We start from the raw sequence: 24,003 nt of genomic DNA, 5'->3' as shown, positions 1-24,003 counted from the left end.
TGAACCATACTCTGACTCAGACCGAGTGAGTGACACACGCTCACTTTGTAGCCACAGTGATGCTGCCCCCTCCAGCTTCTCATATCTTTTTCCTTTGTAGTACTAGCTTGAGTAATGCTGGGTCCTTGAGGCAAGGGGTGTCTTTGGCTCGCCATCGATCCCTGCTTTTTCTAGATATAGGAAAGCGGGTCTCCGAGAGCAGACGGACTAGAATCAGGGATATGACTAGCAATACACCGCTTGGAATTCACTTTGGACTCCGTGAAGGTGAGCCTGCTTACCAGGTCTGCTTACACAGCACGGGCATGTCCACTAACAGTGTGGAAGGACTAAGTGAGCGATTGCTCATTTAATTCGAAGCCCTCAATTTTCCTCAACGGCGGGGTAAGGAACTGAAATACCCGCAGATCGCCCTCCAACACTCTAGTTCGCCTGCTTTTGCTTAGGAAGACGCGAGGACGCAGGCGCAAAGAGCGCAGCTCGCGCCAGCTAGACCGCGAACACGCGCCTTAGGTGCAGTCCGGGCCCTCCTCCAGGTCCCGCCCCCTCGTGCGGTGCCCCGCCTCTTGCTCCTTGCGCTTGCGCAGTTGTGCTATTCCCGTGAGGCTCCGCGGCGCGGCAGATTCGTATGTTATGGCTGATTCCTGTTCGCTGACATGCTCCTCTTCCGCTTGTGCGTGTAACCACCAGGGCAAGTGGAGCGAGTCCTCGCTGCTGGAGAAACGGCTGTCAGAAGACTCGAGACGCGGTCTGCGGCTGCAGAAGTGGGCGAGCATGTGGAGCTCAGAAGCGTCGGGGTTGGAGCCGAAACGGCGTGAGGAGAAGGCGGCCGCGGCGGAGAACCCGCTGGTGTTCCTGTGCGCTGGCTGTCGCCGGCCACTGGGCGACTCGCTCACCTGGGTGGCCAGCCAGGAGGACACCAACTGCATCCTGTTGAGTAGTCAGTTTGGGCCGGGGCCCGTGGTGCCGCCTTTCCGCGTGGGGGGTTCCTTGGTGCTCCCGGGGACGGGGTGGGGGCGTGAGCTGTCCCAGCAAACCGTAGGAGAGGCGTTCTTGCGAGCGGCTCACGAGTGACAGGTCTTTTTCTGGGATCTTCCATCCCCAGAAGGGCAGCGGTTGAGCATCATCCAATATTAGTCAGAAAGAAATATCCAAGCGTTTTAGCAAGGTGCTTCCTTCAGGGGAGTGTTTTCGAGTTTGATGGACTGTCAGCTGGTTTGGGCGAATTGTAGGCCGCCGCTGCCGACTTTGCTTAGTGCCCTTGGGCAGTCTGTTCAACCGCTTGTGCCTCAGTTTCGTCTCCAAAATGAGGGATAATACATAGGATAATGGGGCCGATTATGTGTATTGATTAAGTGTATGGTATATGGCCACAGAGTTAGGCGGTTTCTTTACAGGGTGAGCCCCTTGATAGAGTTTAGTTTGACCCAAGCATTGCCACCATTAATTAGGACAGCCTAAATTGGGTTGAGATTCTTGATAAAGTAACTTTTTTAATGGCTTTAAAAAAAAGTAACATGTTAAGTCTTTCATGTTATTTTTATACCCCGTTTTTGTAGCGTTTCCATCTTGCTTTCTATATGTATTAATACTGTTGCTAGGTTTTAAATTTTAAGCTGTATGAATTAAATAATTATATTTATCCCCATATTAGTACTTTTTGCTGAGTCTTTTAAACAGTAGGAGCAAAAGTTTCCCATTCACTGGAATTATCTAACCCGTCGCACCTATTAAACAATGCAGAAGGGTGTAGAAGTTGTTTTAAAAAATGACCTTTCAGGTGGGCAGTGGTGGCGCACACCTTTAATCCCAGCACTTGGGAGGCAGAGGCAGGCGGATTTCTGAGTTCGAGGCCAGCCTGGTCTATAGAGTGAGTTCCAAGACAGTCAGGACTACTCAGAGAAACCCTGTCTTGAAACCGAAAACAAAAACAAAAACAAAAAACAAAAAACTTTTCAGATTAATTTCTTTTCCCTCTTGCCCTAGTTGAAGTGTTTTATTTACCTTTGTTCATGTTTATGGTGTTTACAGTTTTTAATTGTTTTTCTGTTGTAATGGGAATCTTACTGTGTTTCCCAGGATGGCTTTGAACTAATGATCCTATCTCAGTTTTCTAAGTAGTGGGGTTATAGATGTGTACCGCTATATCTGGCTCAACACTTAACATTTTAATTATAGCCACAACATGGTTGTTTAGTTTTATTTACTTATTTTAAAGTTTATTTATTTATTATATACAGTGTTATGCCTGCATATATGCCTGCACACCAGAAGAGGGCACCAGATCTTGTTATAGATGGTTGTGAACCATCCTGTGGTTTCTGGGAATTGAACTCAGGACCTCTGGAAGAGCAGCCAGTGCTCTTAATCTCTGAGCCATCTCTCCAGCCCCAATCTAGCTTTCTTATAATGTTTATAAATTCATTTCTCAACCTCAGTAGTTTTGTTAACATATTAAAAAAATTAGGGGTTAGAGAGATGACTCAGTGGTCAAGCCCTTGCAAAGGACGAGGGTTCACTTCCCAGCCCTGATGTGGTGGTTTACAACGGTTGATAACTCCAATACAGGGAGGGGATCTGCTGCCCCAGGCACCGCCCATGCACTTGGTGCACACAGGCAAAACACTCATAAATGGATAAAAATTTAAAATTTATAATTTCCCATTCTTGAGTTGTTTAATTATCACAAATGTCCCCAAGGAAATGTCAAGTTTGGGTGCTGGAAATGTCTTTTTGTTATCTTTATATGTAAATGCTGAGTGCACCAACCTCTGGCCCCCCACAGGTAGTACAAAGGGTTCCAGGCTAGTATGGAAAAAAGACAAGCTTTAGAAAGGGGCCAGGGAATGAAGGGACTTTAGATTGTGGTGAGACACTGGGGATCTATTGTTGAGCTGAGGAGTGACAGGAGTCAGCTCTTCTAGAACAAACACAGAGAAGACACAGCCACTGAAGCTGTACCACCACAGCATCTCTCCAGGCAAGAGGCAGTGCTGATGGTTCAGGGCTTGCTTGCATGATACCCAGAGCCGTAAGAACCAAAGTAGCCTCATGGGATACATCCCAGCTTCTACTTCAGGCAACCACGTTTGTGAGCACGGGGCCTGCTTAGCTGAGGCACCATGGAGGAGGGTGGAATCAAGAGGTTGCTCTGGCCGTTCCACTAACTCTGACAGCACTTCTTCACTTCCCTCTGGAATGTTCTGTACTGTGTTCCAGGTCCAGCTGTGATGTGTCCAGACACAAGATGTCTGGCTGGGGATCTGTTACTCTTAGAGGAGCTCTGCTGGGATCTGGAGGTGTAGGAATAACTGTCTCTGGTCTTGCTCTTGGTTCCACTCTCACTCTCATTCTACCTGGTAGCTTTTCATTATAGCTCACAGCTTGTGCTTGCAGGCTGAGCTCCACCATGGCTCTTTCCTGAGTCATCGTGTTCATTTATTAATCCCACTGGTTTTCAGAGAAGGATGTGAAGTAACTCTCGTTCCACCTCTTCTCCCTTAGTGCTGAGCCACGTGCACACCCACCCATCCCTCCAGTCTTTGGGCTCTTTTTTCCCTAAAGTCCTCTGAGTTCTAAAATACAAGTTAGAGTTGAGTTTAAACTTACTGTCGGCAGGTGTGCTACAACAAACCACAGTAACAAAGCATTGTGGCTCTCTTTCCAGGTGTCTCCTCTAACGTCTCTGTGGATAAGGAACAGAAACTGTCCAAGTGCAGAGATGAAGACGGTTGGTAAGTGAGATATTCATGTGAATATGTTAGAGAAAATTTTAAGTTTAAGGAAGTCTTCTACCATTCTGTGAGATTGCTTAGGATATAACTTTTCATGGTAATTGAATGCATTTTAAACGAAGTAAAAATCCATTATTTGATGGTGATAGCCCCTTTAGATAGGGAAGTGGGAGTTTCTAAGATTCTGAAGTTGTATCTAACACTGATTTTAGGGCTTTGACTTTGATGCCGAAAATAATGAAAAGTAAATGTAATAAATATCTATCTCAAAATCTCCAAGTTGAAAGTGTCCTGCCTTTTCCTTGTGCTGGCACAGGCAGAAAACACTAATACAGAGCCCACCCCCACACCTGACTGGGGTACTCAGACAGGCCATCTGTGGCCATAAGTAAGGAATCCCAAGGACATAACAATCCTAGGTTCTGTGTGCCCACTGCTGGAGCTGAGGGGACAGCTTGCCTTGGCTGATTACTAGTGTTAGCAAGTGCCACCCTCAGCACACTGAGTTGAAAGCTCTGCCTTGGGGTTGGGGATTTAGCTCAGTGGTAGAGCCTAGCAAGCCAAGGCCCTGGGTTTGGTCCTCAGCTCTGAAAAAAAAAAAAAAAAAAAAAAAAAAAAAAAAAAAGGAAGAAAGCTCTGACTTTTATATTTGCTACCCCAGATAGGAACTGTGTCTTGCTGAGGTGTAGAAACTAATTCAGGTAGAACTCAGAGAAGCAAGAGGTGGTACCTGAAGATTTTAAGAATAGTTTTAGTAATGTTCGAATATCCCATTCAGATAAAGTAAGTATTAAAGAGACTCCTGAGTCTTCCTGCCTTTGTTCTTGTCTTCCTCATCTTGTCAGAGAGAAGCTGTGTGTGCTGATGCAGTCTTGTTACCCAGCACTTGCCATGGGAGGATGGGGTAGGAGGGCTGGGCTGCAGATGAGGCCCTGTCTCAACAATAACAACAGCATCAACAACAAGTGGTCAGAATAGCCCCTGTCCACCTCAGGGCTTATGGACCTTACTTAGTTGAAGTTAATTTTTATTTCTTAAAGTCACGTGTGTGTGTCTGTGTGTCTGTAGGTCAGGGACAACTCTTGTCTCAGTGTATGAGTCCTGAGATTGAATCAGGTTCTCATGCTTGGCAGCGAGGACCTTTATATGAGTTGTCTTGCTAGCCTCCAGCTCATGGATTTTAGCAAGGAGGATTCTTATAGGGATTGCTGCTTTCTCCCTAAGTGGTGGTGTTTCTCTGTTGCAGCATCCTTGAGACGCTGTACTGTACAGGCTGCTCCCTCAGCATTGGCTATGTGTACAGATGCACTCCCAGGAAACTGGATTACAAGAGGGACTTGTTCTGCCTCAGCGTTGAAGCTGTTGAAAGGTAGGTCTAATAGATAAGTGGCCGCCTTGTGACTGGTTCTCACAGAATTAGGTCTGCAGAAGCTGTGTGAGAACAACAGTACTAAATCAACACTGTTGGGTTCATATGTGTTCTGGAGTAATAATTTCTGATGGTATAGTCAGTGGTCACCTTCTTCCCCACTTTGAATCTAATTTATTTGGTATTGGAAAAGATAGACAGTAGATTATAGGAGAAAATGTGTGATCTTTTTTTGAAGTAAAAATCAATTGAGTTTTTTTGTTTATTTGTAATTTATTTTACTTTTTTGGCTTTCGTTTTTCGAGACAGGGTTTCTCTTTATAGCCCTGGCTGTCTTGGAACTCACTAAGTAGACCAGGCTGGCCTCACACTCAGAGATCTGCCTGCCTCTGCCTCTTGAGTGCTGGAACTAAAGGTGCAGGCCACCGTTAGCTTCAATGCAGACTCTTAGCTGACTTTGAAATTAAGATCCCCTTGAAACAAATACTTCTGATTTGGAGGTCTGGGCTCACGTGTATAAGTTTGCCTGGCAAGGTGTTTTTAAACAGTTGTGTGGACCAGTATGTACTGTCCACACTTTCCTGTCCTCACTATGAACGTCTTAGAGCAGTGGTTCTTAACTCTCCTAGTGCTTCGGCCCTTTAATACAGTTCTTCATGTTGTCATGGCCTCCAACCATACAATGGTTTTTTTTTTGTTTTTTTCTTTTTTTGTTTTTTGAGACAGGGTTTCTCTGTATAGCCTTGGCTGTCCTGGAACTCACTCTGTAGACCAGGCTGGCCTCGAACTCAGAAATCCACCTGCTTCTGCCCCCCAAGTGCTGGGATTAAAGGTGTGCACCACCATTGCCCGGCCATAAAATGATTTTTGTTGTTACTTCATGACTAATTTTTCTATTGTTGTGACTGGTAATGTAGATATCTGATATGCAGGATATCTGATGTGTGAAAGGATTGTTTGACCTCTGAAGGGATCATGGCTCATGACGAGGGACTGGGGATATAGCTCAGTGAATAGAGTGTTTGGCTAGTATGTACAAAACCCTGGGTTCAGAGCCCAGCACTGTATAAACTGAGTGTGGTGGTGCACACTGGAATCTCAACACTTGGGAGGCAGAGGCAGGAAGATCTGGACTTCAAGCTACATAGAGAGCTGGCCTTGGGACCACAAGACTGTCTCAGAATCCCTCCAACTCCCAAAAAGAATGGCATGAAGAATCTTTTCCTAAAGGAATCCCTTTGATATTCTAGAGGACTAGAAATATAAGTTCAGGTATTTACTGTAATAAGGAATTATCTGGGTATGTTTTCTGTTTTTTTTTCCAAAATGAGAGGAAATATCTGTATTCTGCAAGATTTTTAGAGAATTTCATGCAATGTATTTTTAAAAATTTCAATTATATTTAGCATCTTTTGAAGCCAGACAAGTTTAAATAAAAATTTTATAATCTACAAACCAGTTCACATGGAAGAATCACTAAGCAAACAGAGCGTGTGTGTGTGTGTGTGTGTGTGTGTGTGTGTGTGTGTGTGTGTGTGAGTGATGATCCGTGTTTATTAGAAGGTCAGGTCTCAGGGAGGTGCTTCCTTAACCTGTGTGATGCTCACCAGGTCAGCAACCACAAACTGATGGTGTACATGCCCATGAAGGAGAGGGCATCTCAGTGACATGTGGTCACACTCCTGTAACCTCATACTCCGGAGGCTGAACAGAGAGTGAGGCCAACCCTGGTTACCCAGCAAGATCTCTCCTTAACAATAAATAATGATAAAATGGATGACAGAAATTTTAATCCAGTGGGATTAGAACATATCCCTCTCTGTTTTGTTTTAGTGTTTTTGAAACGGGGTCTCATTATGTAGCCCTGGCTTGCCTGGACTTGCTCTGTATAGATCAAGCTAGCCTTCAACTGAAAGATCCACCTGCCTCTGCCTCTACCCCCCAAGTGCTGGAAGTAATGCTCTGCACCATACCTAGCTGACCCTTTTTTTTTTCTTTTTAAAGAAGAAGTGGCTTCTTTGGACTCAGACTTTGAGGGTACAGTGGTGGAAAGGGTGTTCACAATGTTTGAGGCAGCTGGTCACAGTGCACCTTCAGTCAGGAATTCAGCTGGAATTCACAGCTTATTTTTCTCATTTTAAGATTGAGGTGGGGGTGGGGTCTCACTCTGTGTCCGTTGCTAGTCTTGAACTCAGTGATCCTCCTGTCTCAACCTTTGAGCTGCTAGGATTACAGGGATGTGCTAGGCTAAAAAAATTTAAAGTGATACTATCAATATAAAATAAAAAAATATATACTATTTTGCCCTAGAAGATCACAATATTGAAGTTATTTTTCTCCTTAAGAATTGAATTTAGGGGGCTGGAGAGATGGCTCAGCGGTTAAGAGCACTGACTGCTCTTCCAGAGGTCCTGAGTTCAATTCCCAGCAACCACATGGTGGCTCACAACACCTGTAATGGGATCTGATGCCATCTTCTGGTGTGTCTGAAGAGAGCAATAGTGTACTCATATACATAAAATAAATAATTCTTTTAAAAAAAAAAATAAAAATAAAATAAAAAAATAAAAAAAAAAAAAAAGAATTGAATTTAGGGGCTGGAGAGATGGCTCAGTGGTTAAGAGCACTGACTGCTCTGCCAGAGGTCCTGAGTTCAATTTCCCAGCAACAACATGGTAGCTCACAACCATCTGTAATGGGATCCGATGCATTCTTCTAGTGTGTCTGAAGACAGCTACAGTGTACTCATATAAATAAAAAATAAATCTTTAAAAAAAAAGAATAGAATTTAGGATCCATGTTACCTTACAGGACAGGGTATAAACCCATGCTGAGGAATCTTGAGTTTATTATAGAAGTGTTTGCCCAGTGTAACATTTATTTACAGTTTTAAAAATATTCTAAATCTTTTTTTCCAGTTTATTCCTTTTTTTCTAAAGAGGGTGTTAATCACCCTCTATAATTCTGTTTACTATGCTTTTTTTCAGGAATAGAATCCATAGGTTTTCCAAAAGATTTATTATTTCTTTATTATCCTATGTGTTTATTATATTATGGGCGTTCTGCCTAAATGCACATCTGTGCATTACATGTGTGCAGTGCCTGTGGAGGCCAGAGCGAGCATTGGATCTTTAGGGGTGGAATTAGGCCACTCTGTGCTGCCGGTGTGGGTACTGGGAACTGATCCTAGATCCTCTGGGAGCGCAGCCAGTGCTCTTACCTGCTGAGCCATCTCCGTGGCCTGGACACTTACTTGACAAGATGGCATGAAGTCGCGGTATGAGTAAAAGAAACGGAAGGAGCGTGTCCTTCCTCGTGTGGAGATTATGTGCGAGGTGGCATCAGATGAATTTTTCATGGACCAGGCTGCTGCTGCTTTTTAAAAAGTAAATTTGTAATACTTATTCAGATGAGCATCCCCGTAAACCTAGAGAGCTGTGTAAAACACACATTGTCTAAATCTTACTTGCTAAAGCTTTTCTTATTTTTATTTTATGGTCATGAGTGTTTTGCCTGCATGTATGTGTGTGTGCCACATGTGAGCCAGGTTCCCCGGAAGCCAGAAAAGGTCATCAGATCCCCCAGAACTGGAGTTAGAGAGGGTGGGCTGCCATATGGGCCCTGGGAACCGAACTCAGCTCCTATAGGAGCAGCAAGTGCTCCTAACTGACTCTCTCTCTAACCCTGAGGCTGTCCAGATCTTGATAATCAAGGGTCTAGTCCACAAATGTGAAAATCTCTATCTCTCTTCTGGAAAGTCATATAAAGCAAGCAGTGGCTTCTTAGGTTTGCTCTGCTTATCCTTGGGTCTCTGGTGTTTTGTCGCCTGACTACCTGAGGAGGAGGCTTATTCCAACATTGACATACTTCTAATAGAAAGTGAATACGGAGTGCTATCTGGCCAAAGCCTAGGGAAGGATGAGTTTATGTAGTTTGGCTTCCTCAGGTCTTCATGAAGAGAGAATGGCTGTGTTTAGTTATTTGGTACTCAGACTAATGGACTTAGAGCTGGCATTGTGAGCTGCTATAAATTTTATGTTTATTTCTTTTCATACTTTAACTCTGTAATGTACTGCACCTCAGTTATACCTTAGGGTCCTCTGAAAAGCAAATCGTGCCAGAAGACAAGGAGCTTTTCAATCTTGAAAGCAGAGTTGAAACAGAGAAGTCTATAAAGCAGGTAATTTTACTCAAATTTATGGCTTTGGATGATTTCCCACAGTGATCAGATGACCCTCCACACGACTCTGTGATGTCACTGTTGTTTTCCTCTTAGCACTTTCATGGCGAGACAGTGCTCATGGGCTGTTAGGGAGCCGGGCTGTGAGCTGAAGCTGTAAAAACGCTGAGCACATTCCACACCAAGACCAAACAGCGTGCACTCTGTTTGAGCAGAGATGCACCTTGGAGCAAAGCAAGATTTAAATTGTTGTCTTTTTCATGTGTTTGTGTATTTGTGTGCTTTGCCTACATGTCTGAATGTGTACCATATGCATCCTTGGTGCCTGTGGAGGGTGTTAGATCCCCAGTCAGGTCTCAGGATTGAACCCAGTATGTCAGGCTCAGCAGCAGGTACCTTTACCTGCTAAGCCATCTATGGCCTTAAGCGAATTGGCTTGCCTGGTATAGACAGCTCACTGCTGAATACTGATGTTTCCTGAGACAGGCAAGATGGTGAATGCATGCTGTAAGTGGTGGGCCGTGACTAAAGCTGATCAGATTATCAGCATGTGTCAGTCACTCCACTAGCGAGTTTGGTAGAGCAAACATGTTTATGTCACACATAGCATTCAGAGTGGCATGGCTTATTCTAGTCATTAGACTCTGAGTAATTAGTCACACTCACACTCGTGTTTCTCCATGCCTTTTCAATTTGGTAGATGGAAGATGTCCTGACAGTCCTGCAAACGAAGCTGTGGGAGCTCGAATCGAAGCTGGCTGACCGATGCAGCTGAGCTGCGTCCCCTCCCCGTCGTGCCCACCCTGTTCCTGACATACTGTTTCTCTGCATTTATTTTAGTATGAGCGGTAGCCGTTCCCTGTGTTTGAATTATAAAGCCGGTTCGTGACACATGCTGGAATGGGATTTGGATGTTTTAATTTTAATAAAAATACTGGGATGATTTTCTGTCTTCTTTTTCTATTAAATTTGTCGTATGTATATATATATGTGTGTGTGTGTGTGTGTGTGTGTGTATGTGTTTGTATGTATGTACGTATGTACGTATGTACATATGTATGTATTTTTCTATCTTTTAAAAACTTTGTTACTTTTAATACTTTGAGTATTTAAGAGTAGAGAGAAAAATCTTGTTTTTCTCATCTACTTTGCAGTGTACCCTTGAAAATTAGTGCTTAAGGCTCTCTGGAAAAACTGTCAGTTGTCTTGCTGTGTGCCACTTCATGCTTAAAGAGTCTGTAGAATACTTACCCAAGAGTGCAATCTCTGTGGTAAGATTTTAGTGGAATGTATTAGATTTTGATTTTCTATAATGTAATACCTTTATAAGGAATGTATTAATTTTTATAATAAGAATAAAAATTTTGAAAGTGCTTGAATGTTAATTTGTTTGGTTTTTTGTTTTTGTTTCCAAACTAAATTGATATTTAAGTGAGATAAAAAAAATTCTGGGGCCTTGAAATCTACACACTCAGTGAGCATGCACTGGGCTCTGCTCCGCCCAGCCCCCTTCCTAGGTACAGAGGGCCTGTCGCAGCACTCTGCAGGGCCGGCTCTCAGTGCCTAGTCATTCTGAGAACGCTAAAGTGTAACTGGGAGCATTCCCTTAGGCCCCGGGAGGCTTCGGGGGCATCTCAGATCCAAACAGTAATGTATGTATGAACTCCACGTTTAGTGGTCTCATTTAACAGTTCGATGTATGCATCACACGGCACATGGGCCGCAACAGGTGCCTGTGGCTTGCAGGATCCGGTGTCTGAAGGGTAGCAATACCTGAGCTGCTGGCAACACACTGGCAGCTTGAATCTGGGCAGCATGAGGGTGGGTATTACACTAGAGACATCAGCAAGTACTGAAAAAGGTCAGGCTTCTTCCCTCTTCCTCTCCAGCAGGTTCCCTAGAACAGTACAGTCTATGTCAACCCTACTCCGTAACTTAACATTTAGAAGAAAATACTCAACATACGAAAGACCATTCTGAGTATCTCATTTGATAAGTAAAAAATGAAAATCTCTTAACCATAGGGATTATACCTATATTCTTCATTTCTTCCAAAGAAAAAGCAAAAATTTAAAAACTAGTGACTTGGAGTCTTACTAGTTACTGTCATACATCATTCCAAGACAGGATTTCCCTGTGTAGCCTTGACTGTCCTGGAACTCACTCTGTAGACCAGGTTAGCCTCAAACTCAGAAGTCCACCTGTCTGCTTCCCAAGCACTGAGACTAAATACCAAAGGTGTGCACCACCACTGCCTGGCATGCATGCATGTATGTATGTGTGTGTATGTATGTATTTTTATTGTCCCTGAATAAGGAAACTAGCCACAAGATTCTCGTGTCACTACACAAGAATTAGATTAGTGTAGTTACACAAGTGATTCTTGTGTAGTGACACAAGAATCCCCCCTCCCTCGTGTACGTGCTTGGACACGTATGTGTTCATGTATGTGTGGAGACCAGAGGTTGATGCCAGTTGTCCTTTATCTTTCTCTAACTTAGTTTATGAGACAAGTTCTCTCGATAACCCTGGAACTTGAAAACTTGGCAAAACTAAGTGGCCAGTGACCCCAGGGATTCTTCTGTCTCTGCCCCCAGCTCTGGGATTAGAGGTGTGTGATTCCTTGGCCAACTTTTACGTGTGTGTGCATTTGTGTGTGTGTATGTGTGTGTGAGAGAGAGAGAGAGAGAGAGAGAGAGAGAGAGAGAGAGAGAGAGAATGAGAGAGAGAGAACGGTCCATGGACAGACAGCTTTCAGGAACTTGTTCTACTGTGGGCCCCAAAAATCCAATTTAGGTCTTCCAGCTTGGAGAAATGACCTTACCCACTAGGCCCTTGTCGCCCACCCTGTTGATCTGCCCTGTACTTTTCATCTGGCTGGCTGAGGATTTGCTCATCAGGCATGCTGTGTCTCACACTTGCTTTGTTCCCTCCAGGGTCTTGCAACATCCTTCTGGGGACTGCAGGTTGCTCAGTGGAGGTGGCCATTCTTCCCCAATCAGTAAATCACTTGCTTCAGTGCTTTGATTGATTTTTGTATTCTAGACTTGAGGGAACTGTTCCTTCAAGACTAAGATGTTCCCGTCTGGCTTGAGAACCCAGAGTGGGGCCCTGAACACTGGAGGCCACAAATAATGGTTTTTAAATGAAAAGAGCAGTTTTCTCCCTTCCACTTGCTCATGAGTTACAAGTGGAAGTGGCACCACTGGCCAACGCTAAGCTGAGAAAAGTGGCTTTGTCTAAAATTCCCTTAATATTTTAGAATCAACATATAAGAATAAAAAGAACCGCCGGGCGGTGGTGGCGCACGCCTTTAATCCCAGCACTTGGGAGGCAGAGGCAGGCGGATTTCTGAGTTCGAGAGTTCGAGGCTAGCCTGGTCTACAGAGTGAGTTCCAGGACAGCCAGGGCTACAAAGAGGAAACCCTGTCTCGAAAAACCAAAAAAAAAAAAAAAAAAAAAAAGAATAAAAAGAACCATCCCTAAGTGCAGGGCTTAGCATAAAACATCAACTATGTAAACAGGAATGAGGGGGAATTACCAAACTCAACTCATTTACATATGTAATTACCCACCTGAGATCATTCTACTGTTGTGTCTTTCTCCTCCCACACGGCTAAAAATACTTGTATTAAAAAATGTTTTGGCTCATTGCGTTACTTACCTCGACTCTTAGTTGTCAGGAACAGTCACTGGACCTGGTGTCTGCTTCTATCACCCTCGCCTTCTCACCCGTAGCAACCACGCGCGAGTGCATTTCCATCCACGTTGGCCAGGCTGGTGTCCAGATCGGCAATGCCTGCTGGGAGCTCTACTGCCTGGAACATAGCATCCAGCCCGATGGCCAGATGCCAAGTGACAAGACCATTGCGGGAGGAGATGACTCCTTCAACACCTTCTTCAGTGAGACAGGGGCTGGCAAGCACGTGCCCCGGGCAGTGTTTGTAGACCTGGAACCCACAGTTATAGGTGAAGTTTGCACTGGCACCTACTGCCAGCTCTTCCACCCTGAGCAGCTCATCACAGGCAAGGAGGATGCTGCCAATAACTATGCCCGTGGCCACTACACCATTGGCAAGGAGATCATTGACTTTGTCTTGGACAGGATTCGCAAGCTGGCTGACCAGTGCACAGGTCTCCAGGGCTTCTTGGTTTTCCACAGCTTTGGAGGGGGCACCTCCCTGCTGATGGAGTGGCTCTCTGTTGATTACGGAAAGAAGTCCAAGCTGGAGTTCTCCATCTACCCAGCCTCCCAGGTTTCCACTGCTGTGGTTGAGCCCTACAATTCCATCCTCACCACCCACACCATCCTGGAGCATTCTGATTGTGCCTTCATGGTAGACAATGAGGCCATCTATGACATCTGTCATAGAAACCTTGACATTTAGTGCCTAACCTACACTAACCTTAACCGCCTTATTAGTCAGATTGTATCTTCCATCACTGCTTCCCTCAGATTTGATGGGGCCCTGAATGTTGATCTGACAGAATTCCAGACCAACCTGGTACCCTACCCTGGAATCCACTTCCCTCTGGCCACCTATGCCCCTGTCATCTCTGCTGAGAAAGCCTACCATGAGCAGCTCCCTGTAGCAGAGATCACCAATGCCTTCTTTGAGCCAGCCAACCAGATGGTGAAATGTGACCCTCGCCATGGTAAATACATGGCTTGCTGCCTGCTGTACCATAGTGATGTGGTCCCCAAAGATGTCAATGCTGCCATTGCCACCATCAAGACCAAGCACAGCATCCAGTTTGTGGACTGGTGTCTTACTGGCTTCAAGGTTGGCATTAATTACCAGCCTCCCACTGTGGTGCCTGGTGGTGACCTGGCCAAGGTCCAGAGAGCTGTGTGCATGCTGAGCAACACCACAGCCATTGCTGAGGCCTGGGCCCGAGTAGATCACAAGTTTGATCTGATGTATGCCAAGTGTGCCTTTGTGCACTGGTATGTGGGTGAGGGCATGGAGGAGGGAGAGTTTTCTAAGGCCCACGAGGATATGGCTGCCCTGGAGAAAGATTATGAGAAGGTTGGTGTGGATTCTGTGGAAGGTGAGGGTGAGGAAGAAGGAGAGGAATACTAAGTCCATTCCTCCAGCACCTGTATCATGTCAAACTCCAGCTCCAGCATTAGCCGCAGGCACTGATGCTTCTGTGCTGTTTCCATTCTGTGATCATGTCTTCTCCATGTGTGTACCTCTCAGTTTTCCATGATGTCTCAAAGTAAAAGCTTTAAGAAAAGAAAAAAAATGTTTTGTTTTCTTTTCTCTAACCGAGTACGATGAATTTTTAGAATCGGAGGGGGAAAACCTGACTACTTGAAACAGGACTCTTATCACAGCCTGGTGCTCACTGTGTGTGCCAAGTGTGAGCAGCAAGTCCAGCAGACAGGCAGCATGAGCGATTTGCAGATGTGCAAATGTCAATAGGGGAATTTGGAGGTAAATAGATCAGAGAGCATCCTATTGCACCCAGCGGACCCAGTGCCGGGAGAGCCAGCAACAGTTTTGTATGAACACAGGGCACAGACGCATGCCAACCTGAAGGAAGGTTCTCCGTGTTGGGATGCACTGCGCTTCCCAGGAAGGATGATCTAAGAGCAGGCGTCTCAGGTTTGCAGGGGTAAGTGGCCCCAGGGTCTCTGCATTGACAAAGAACTATACTACCGCACAGCCTCGCCTGGGTTGGAAGAACAGGAACCTAGTGGGAATGCCTTCCTGGGGCATGCAATCCCCAGTGTGACGAGGTCCCAGTGGGGTTGTGCTGAGGCATCCCACGTGGCAGAGTCTTCCCCTAGAGTTCTGAAACCACTCAGGATGGAGATCTCTGTGGCAGAGGTCTCAGAAACACACACTTCTGGCCTCCCCTGCAATTCACAGCTAGAACTTGAACTTCCTGAGGTACTGGTCACGTTCAAGAGTGTGGCAGCTGAGCTGGGGGCTGCCTGTCCACGCCACCTCTTCCAAGTACCCTAGGTCAGCATCACTTAGGCAGAGCTGGATTATTTCTTCTTCTTCTTCTTCTTCTTCTTCTTCTTCTTCTTCTTCTTCTTCGTCTATCTGAATCAGGCCACAAGAGGGCGCATTTCACCACATAAATAATCACAGCGTCTGGCTGCTCACTAGCACAGGGACAAGCTGAGTGGCTGCTGGAGCCCCTTCTAGCTAACCCGGAACAGCAGAAGCGTCTCAGTTAAATAGTACAGTCACGGATCTCCAGCTCCTTGGCACCCCAGCCCCCTTCCCCCGTCAGATTACTAACAGGTTTTCAGCTCATCCCTAAAATTGTTTCCACCTACGCTCTTGCAAGCAGTCTCCGAAGTAAATGGTGGTTTCTCTTTCACTCGCCTTCTATGTTGCCAGGACTCAGGTTCATGACTGAGCCCCTCCCTGAATGCTGACTCCCTCAGACCTGTGTCTGCCAGCTCCTTTTGGAATCGCCAGCTGAGAAGTGTCAGACTTTGGGGGAGATACACTACTAATCACCCTACTAGAATGCCTGACTCATAAGAGACTTCTCAAGAGTCCTCCCCTCCCCCCTCTATTTCCAAAGAACCTGATACCCGTTTCTTTGGAAGGCCAAGGAGGGAACAGTGTTATACCTTCAGTGGAATAAGGTATTGAAAGCATCTCCAGCTTGCCCATTTCCCAAAATGCAAATGGATTAAGTCGGTTAGAGCTGGCCCCCCTCTCTACAGCTCCCATAGCCATGAATTCAAAGAACCACACATCGACATACGGGAGGTGCTGGGGAGAGAGCTCAACAGGTAAAGTGCTTGCCTTGCAAGCATGAGGGTCTGAGTTCGATCCCTGGGACCCATCTCAAGAGCTGGTCATGCTTCTGAGTCTCAGCACTGGGAGGTAGAAAAGAGGCACTCTGGGATTCAGTGGCCAGCCATCTAACTGGTTAGCCTCAGGCTCCATCTTAACATAAAAACAAGAAAGATGGCAATGCCCAAGGCTGAACTCTGGCCTCCACTGTCTCACATCCCCCACCCCTCCACTGTCCACTTTCCACAAATACTTGAAAAAAAAAAAAGAGCATGCACAGAATATCTGCAGATTCCTTTTCATTGTCAGCCCCTAAATAACAGCACATGACAGCGTTTGCATAGCATTTACATTGTATTGAGCAGATGTACCTCAGTTATGTGCAAAATATAATGTCATTTTACAGCAGGGACCCGAGGTACCTGTGGGTACCAAGAAAGGACTGTGTCTTATGCTGTCATTTGTTGAAACACACATTTGGATTCAATTATGCTCAACATTTAAGCAGAGACAAAACTGGTTCTGTGAGGTTCCACCAGGCAGAGCCCTGAGCTCTGGGGTCTGGGTCCTGTTCTAGCTCTAACAGACAGTGCAGCTCACACCCTTGGCCTCTTGTCTCCTTGCCTTGGGTCCTCTACCGTGTAAAGAGCAATTGGATTAAAATTACCTGTAAAATTCCTTTTCAAAGTCATTTAAAAAAGAAGTATGAAAATGCTATATTAATTTTTTATTACATTTAATTATTGTATGTGTGTGAGAGTGCATGCTAGAACATTTGCGAATGTCAGAGGACAACTGTCAGGAGTCACTTCTCTTCACGTGGGTCCCAGGAGTCAAATTCTGGTGGTCAGTCTTACGAGCAAGTGCCTTTACCTGCATGGCATCTCTCTGCCCCACCATATTTGTTTCAATGAAGTGAAGGTTGAATTATTCATCTGAATAAAAAAAAAAACCTAAATTCTGAAACACAAAGCTTCCTGAGTTATGACTTAACCCCATGAGCGTAACTCCATCGGCCAGCCTCACGTGATAGACGCCAGAGGGCTAAGATTATCGTGTGAAGTAGTACTGATTTCCTGTTCAGTCTCGGCTCCCATCCTCCCGGCTTCTCATTTTATTAAGCAAATATTTCAAATTTCTAAACATATTTGAAATATCAGTTCTTTCTTCAAGCATTTCGGATAAGAGACACTCGACTGATACTGATTTGAAGCGGGAGCCTGGGTTGGTAGAGGTTCCCAAGCAGGCTTCCGTCCTGGTGGACATCGATCACAGCCTGCCTATTAGAGCAGGGGACCAGAACAGAGGTTTGGAATAGAAGTACCGCCCACACTGTGCTGCACGACAGTCGGAGCTGACTGGCAGGTGGCATGCTGGTCTTGAAGATATTTTTGAATCGGCTCATGGAATTCTGAATAGAATTCAAACATGGGCACGTGAAAGCTTTGTTCCCCAGTGACTCTGGCCCCCAACACTTCATCCACCGTCACGATTGTCAAAACATGTTGGGAATTTCTCTTGTCATAACTTGCTTTGTTAAAGAGAGCTATCTTGATGTAGTCATTTCACGTGCTCGAGTCCCCCTGTCCTCTCCCCTCCATCCAGTGTGTCCCCAACAAAGCCATAACCAAGTCACACTGAACTAGTCAGCATTGGCTGCCAGCCCTGGAGCAGGACCTGCAAAGTCTCGTGACGCCAGCCTGCTGGGCACTGTCTCCAAGGCAACAGCGGTGCTCCTCTCTCTCTCTCTCTCTCTCTCTCTCTCTCTCTCTCTCTCTCTCTCTCTCTCTGAAGTGAGGCCTAGGAGAATGTGGTCCTGATGTGGCTCTTCAGAGAGCCAGTGTGGGGTTGGGGGATGGTCTATGAATGAGGAGACTTTGACTTTGCTGGTTTATTTCTCCTCACTAAGGATATCTCATTCACATTCATTTTTCCCTCTCAGACGTAAGCATTTTGATTGAACTGTTTCTGCAGAGCACTTAGAAGCATATTCAAAATGTAACACCCAGACACCAGTCTGAAATGCCCGGGTCCAAAACCAAAAAATAACCCCAAAAACCAAGAGATTCAGGATTCTCTCAGGAAAAGTCCAGATGAGGTTCACATGAACCAAGACACATGTAACAAGAGGTGCAAGTCCTCATCCCGAAGAACAAGACTCCCCTGCGATGCTCTTTGGACTATAAAGCTTATTGTCCAAATCGGGACAAGTGGAAGAGGAAACCACACAATTAAGCAACATGACAGACATATGTGTCCCTACTGTCCACGTGTCTACGTCACTCTCCTCTGCCTCACAGTGGGAGTGCCTTTGAACAAATGCTTTCTCAGCCAGGGGAGCTGGAGACGGCTGAGCTCAGGTGATAGAAAACTCTCCTTTGGGCTGTGGGATGCCTTCTAGTCAGGAAGGAACAGAGAGGGTGCCACAGCAGCTCCGAGGATCAAACAGATGGAATGGAAAAAGCTTTGCCGTGCTGGCTCTGAGGAAGGAGGGCTGCTTAGTTGGCTGGCTCAGGAGAATGGTGATTCTGTCTAGTAGAGAGTAGTCATTTTGCTTTATCTGAAGCAACTCCGACACAATAAATAAGTCAAAAAAAATTTGTCGTTGATGACAAACAGTTTCCTAAACATTTGCTAAAGGTAGAGATCAGCCAACCTGGGAAATATGTTTAACTCTGAACAGTGATGGTAAGAGAAGGGAAGGCTCTGTATAGAAATCTGGGTTCTCTAGAGGAACAGAATTGATACAGAACAAATATATCTATGGATGCGTATATATGTACACACACACACACACACACACACACATACACACATACACACATGTATGATTATTAGAATGGCTCATGGGCGGTGGTCCAGCCTGTCCTAACAATGATTGCCAACAGAAGATCCAAGGATCCAGGAATTGTTCAGTCCACAAAGCTGGATGTCTTAGCTGGTCTTCAGTATGTACCAGAATCCAAAGAAGTAGCCCTAATGCCAGTGAACAAATGGACTTGCCAGCGAGAGTGAGGGCAAGCAGGCAGGGGGCAAGCCTCCTTCTTCCTTGTCTGTATACAGGCTGCCAGCAGAAGGCGTGGCCCAGATTAGAGGTGAATCTTCCCACCTCAAGAGATCTGGATTAAAAGTGGGTCTTCCCGCCTCACATGACTTAACTGAGGAACAAAAAAAAAAAAAGTCCCTCACAGGTGTGCCCACCTCAGGTGTAGACATGTGCTATCTCTAACCATAGGCTTCTTGGTAAAAATGATCTTACAACTTATTAATTACCCAAGAGATGTACCTGTCTTAGTCAGGGTTTTTATTACTGTGAACAGACATCAAGACAACTGTTATAAAAGACAACTTTTAGTTGGGGCTAATAGTTTCAGAGGTCCAGTCCATTATCATCTTGACGGGAAGCACGGAAGCATCGGGCAGCATCTAGGCAGACATGGTGCTGGAGGAGCTGAGAGTTCTACATCTTGATCCAAAGGCATGCAAAAGGAGGCTATCTCCTACAGGCATCCAGGGGGAGGGTCTGGATATCGCTGGCGGAGCCTGAGCACTAGGAGCCCTCAAAGCCTGTTTATACAGTGACACACTTCCTCCAACAAGGCCACACCTCTTAATAGTGCCACTTCCCATGGGCCAAGCATATACAAACCACCATAGTACCCAAACCAGAGTGAGGATCCAGGTCTGCTCTACCCCAGGAGTTCTTATTGTACACAGAGTCCTGGGTTCAATGCCCAGTACAGCATCAGCCCAGCATTCTGGTGCATGCCTGTACTCTAGCATTAGGAGGCATAGAAAGGAGGGCCAGAAGTCCAGGTTACCCTTCACCAAGCAGTGAGTTGGAGGGTACCTGGGGTGCACGAGACCATATCTGATAAGCAAGCAATGTGCAAGTTCAGGTAATGGAGATGGTAGAATAATACGAACCTCAAGAAGCCAGAAACGGCCACTATGAGTATTTGGTATACATCCGTCCATAGTTGCTCACATGCTTTATTTACAGACAGTTATAAAAGACAACTAGCTGCATTTTCTGTACTGTATTCTGGACAGTTCTCCATCTCATCCAGTGTACCATGTAGTTGTCCACGGACCACACTGGCATTTCACAGTATTATACAGGTCTACAAACTGAACTTCCAGTGTCAGGTTTCTGGCTCTTCCCAAACCGTTCCTGCCATAAATGGAGACGCGCTTGTGCTTGAGTACACACGGATGGTCTGGGTTGCATGGGTCTGGAGGTTCCTGCCGCTGCTTGCTCTGGTTCTGTTTATAGTTTGCTGATGGGATGGACACACAATAAAAGGCAGAGGAGACACATGTTCCTAATTCTCATTTAGACACGACCCTAAGCAATGGCTCCAACCTCCCTGCCAAGTTTTCTTACTTGTCATCTTACAACAGTTAGAGGAAATGAAGCCTGTTTGTTGGACTGATTACTGAAAGAGTTAGAGAGAGAGAGAGAGAGAAAAAAAAAACAACAAACAGCTACACGGCAACTTACTTCTATAAGGATTTGTTATTTCCTTTAGCAAAATGGTGCCAACAATTCTATAAAAGATAGGCTCTTTTGTGTTTTTGTTTGTTTGTTTGCTTGCTTGCTTGTTTTCTGAACCAATGAGTAAGTCATTGGGAATTCAAGGTTCCAGCATGAGCACTTCTGAGGAGACGTTATTAGGAAGGTCTGGGGCTCATCAAACAGCTTGTCTGCCTTCTGATGGTCACAAATGGAAGTCAGGAGTGCAAGTGGCTTGCAAAGGTCCCCTTGGTGGGGGTGGCAGCGAGCTTGCTGTGTGACGGTGGTGATGGGTGGTCCACTGGCTCTCTTCCCTTTCTCCACGAACCTGGAGGAGACTGTGCTAAGGACAACCCTTAGACTATAGTGAGTGTCAGGTCTGATGCTGTCCAGCCCTAGAGACAAAGGCCAACTCGCTGTCAAGATTAAAACAGCTGTTGGAAGGGGAGTCTGGGAAAATATTCCGCGGTGAAGAATCCTGGGAATTCTAGCCTCCCACGGGGGAGGTCTGGAGGGGATGATATGAAGGGGAAAAAGGCAGCCTGTACTAAACCCCAGGAGACAGCTGTATAGCTGGAACTTCCTGTATTCTAAGTACCTGTGCCTTCTCAGTGCAATGGGAAAATCATGGAGGAAATACCATAGACCACACATAAAGAGGGCTGGAGTTTTGCTTCCTTCCAATGCCCCTCACGGGCTATCAATGTCCAATTTGAGTGCTAGGTCATGCTGGGGCACCATTTCTCTATTGCCCATTGGAATGACCACCTCAGTATGCACACACTGGGGTAGGTTCTGAGGAACCCTCTTAGTTCTGCTGAGCACAGAAGAGATCGGCCTGAGTAGAGGATCTTTTACCCTCACCAGGTACAGAAACAGCCGTTGTGAGTTCAGAGAGAGGAGGCCATGAACTACACCACCCGTGGGAGATCTGACACTACTGGTTTGCCAGCAAGAAAGCTTGTAGGAACGTCACAGTTCTTAAGGCCTCTAAGTAGAATGGTATCTCTTCCCATTCATGTAGGAAAGTATTTTGAGTGAGGAGGAAATAGAATTCCAAATTAACAGAGACAAGAATTTTTGAGCTTTTCAAGAAAATAAAGAGAACATGTTTTCCTTTCCTGGCTAGGTGCCCCCCTCTCCCCCCAAAATGTGCTCAAGGGCCAGGGAGATGGTTCTCGGGGCAAAAGAACTTTTGGCTGTGCAAGTCTGGTGACCTGAGTTAGATCCTCAGAAACCATACAAAGGATGAGAGTGAATGAGCTGCAAGACTGGGAGGAAGACATCTGCCAGTCCGGGGTGAGTTGGCGTTTGAAGGGCCAGAGACAAGACCACCCTGCTGGAGTGGAGAACTTCAGGGGGCCTTTCCTTCACTGTGGACGGCTACCCACAATCATTCAAAATTCTTGAATGATCATAAGCTTGCTGTGATGCTGACCATGAAACTATCGAAGTGTGTTCACCAAGTTAGGAACCACGTTGCAGATAGCCTGGATAAGGGCTGGGATTAGGAGTCGCCTGCTAGCACTGAACAACTTGCTTTTAAAGCTCACAAAAGGCTTCTAGCATCTGCCCATCATAGGGGGCAGTAAAAGCAGTCTATCCTTCAGTAAGGAGAGCCTGGGGGGACACTGGTGATAGCAGTCTCTTGCCTTGGCTTCATTATATTAGGTGGCAAGTCATAAAGAGAGGGATATTTGGTTTGTTCTCCAGTGTGACAGGTCTGAAGAGAGACAGACATCCCATTTGTAGGCGTGGAGGGCTAGAGGTCAGGGTTCAGATCTGAACTTCCTGAACTCCAGCTTTAGGGGCTGTGGGTGGCAGGTGGGGGAGGGGTCCATGTCGGTCTCCTATGGGGAAGAGCTAGTGACTCATCAAGGTTAATGATGAGGAGGAGAGGGAGTGTGGGGGAGAGGGAGGATGCAGGCACAGTGACAGCGGGAAAGGGGGGACTGAGTTGAACTGGCCATGCAGGACCCTCAGTGATCCTCTGGATGAGACATCTTCCACCTGGGTAAAAGGATGCTAGTCCTCAGGGATTTCTCTCTGAGTTTCCCTCTCCATCACTGCTGCGTCCAGGACTCTCGATTCTTGTTCTGGTGGTAGGAGGATGGAGGCCATCCAGTACTCCATCAGGCCAAGTGAGAGAGAAGCAAGACTTGTCCTATATCTGTTCCATAATTCTAGAAGTGATGTTCCTTCTAGAAGCTCTGTAGAAGCTGGAGGCAGCTGTCCCCGGGTCACAGGGAGGCCTGTGTGAGTGAGAACCCAACAAGGATGAGAGAGACAGGAGGCCCAGTGTCTCAAGGGTGGCGTCAGAGTCTTGTAAAGCCAAGTCTCAGTCTATAGGTGACCTGGTTTGAGCTCAGTGAGTTGAAACGTGTCAGTCAGCATATTTAGGGATTTGCTATGGGACAGAGAGTTTTAGTTGGCATTGAATTTCTGCATTAATAACTTCTTTTACAACTATATGGTTTTCAAGTGATAGTGATACATATTAATTGTGCATATTAATTGATTTCACTGACATTTGCTGCATACATGCATATATAATGTTCCCAATGACCCCCTCTCATCTTCTGCCCCTCTCCTTCCTCCTCTTAGTCTTCTTGTTTTATAATAGTTCCATCACTTCAGCTAGTCGCTTAAAACCTTCAGTTGCCACAATCAGAAAGAGCATGCAGTGGTTGTCATTCTGCCTCTTACTGATTTTGCTTATTAATGATTTCTAGTTTCATCCATTTTTCTGCCAATGACCTGACTGTGTTCTTCCTGGCTGCATAATATTCCATATATATATGTATATACACACACACACACACACACACACACACACACACACGTGTGTGTGTGTGTCCTATTTTCTTAACCCATTGATTTTCTGGTAGGTTTCTACACTGGTTCCATACAGTAGATATGATAAAACAGTGTCATGATAAATATAGATATGTTTTATTTAAAAATAGTGCAAATGTTTACATTTTAGAAAAGAATGTTGGAGCAAGAGTTGAGTTTCAAATAAATTTATGTGTTGACATACACACCCCCTCACACACACACACACACACACACACACACACACACACACACAAGTAGTAGCTAGAATTTTGGTACTGGCCAGCAAATTGGTGTGATTTCTTCTCCTCCTAGTGAGGATGAGCCTACTGTGGTTCTTTCTTGTCACCCCTGAAGGTGACAGTTTATATGCACTTGAGAATTGAAGACAATTTATAACAATCTGAAACACAAACATCACCAGCCAGAGCTGCTGGGGAACACCATCACTCTTACAGTGTGGTTTTGCTTACCTGTGATCCATTAGATGGGAGGGAACCGATCTGGTTACTGGAAGTCCTGTACAAGGCTCTTGCTGAATGTAACACCAGAGGATGATGAGCTGCTGCCCTGTGGCTTCTGAGGCTTAGCAGGGATGG

General features: G+C 45.6%; 1 protein-coding gene and 1 pseudogene across 1 annotated transcript; both read left to right on the top strand.

The window, feature by feature from the left end:
- The first annotated feature begins 633 nt into the window (after nucleotides 1–633).
- Nucleotides 634–10,226, top strand: Mis18a (MIS18 kinetochore protein A). Its single transcript, XM_028756420.1, has 5 exons — nucleotides 634–940; nucleotides 3,668–3,734; nucleotides 4,981–5,103; nucleotides 9,187–9,283; nucleotides 9,984–10,226. Exons 1-5 carry the CDS (start codon nucleotides 634–636, stop codon nucleotides 10,056–10,058), a joined length of 669 nt encoding a protein of 222 aa, XP_028612253.1. The 3' UTR covers nucleotides 10,059–10,226.
- A 2,843-nt stretch (nucleotides 10,227–13,069) lies between these two features.
- Nucleotides 13,070–14,367, top strand: LOC114611656 (annotated as a pseudogene).
- The last annotated feature ends 9,636 nt before the right edge of the window (nucleotides 14,368–24,003 follow it).

The sequence above is a fragment of the Grammomys surdaster genome, unplaced genomic scaffold, assembly GCF_004785775.1.
Source record: "Grammomys surdaster isolate TR1022 unplaced genomic scaffold, NIH_TR_1.0 126118, whole genome shotgun sequence".
NCBI lineage: Eukaryota > Metazoa > Chordata > Mammalia > Rodentia > Muridae > Grammomys > Grammomys surdaster.
This window is presented reverse-complemented; position numbering and strand designations above follow the sequence as displayed.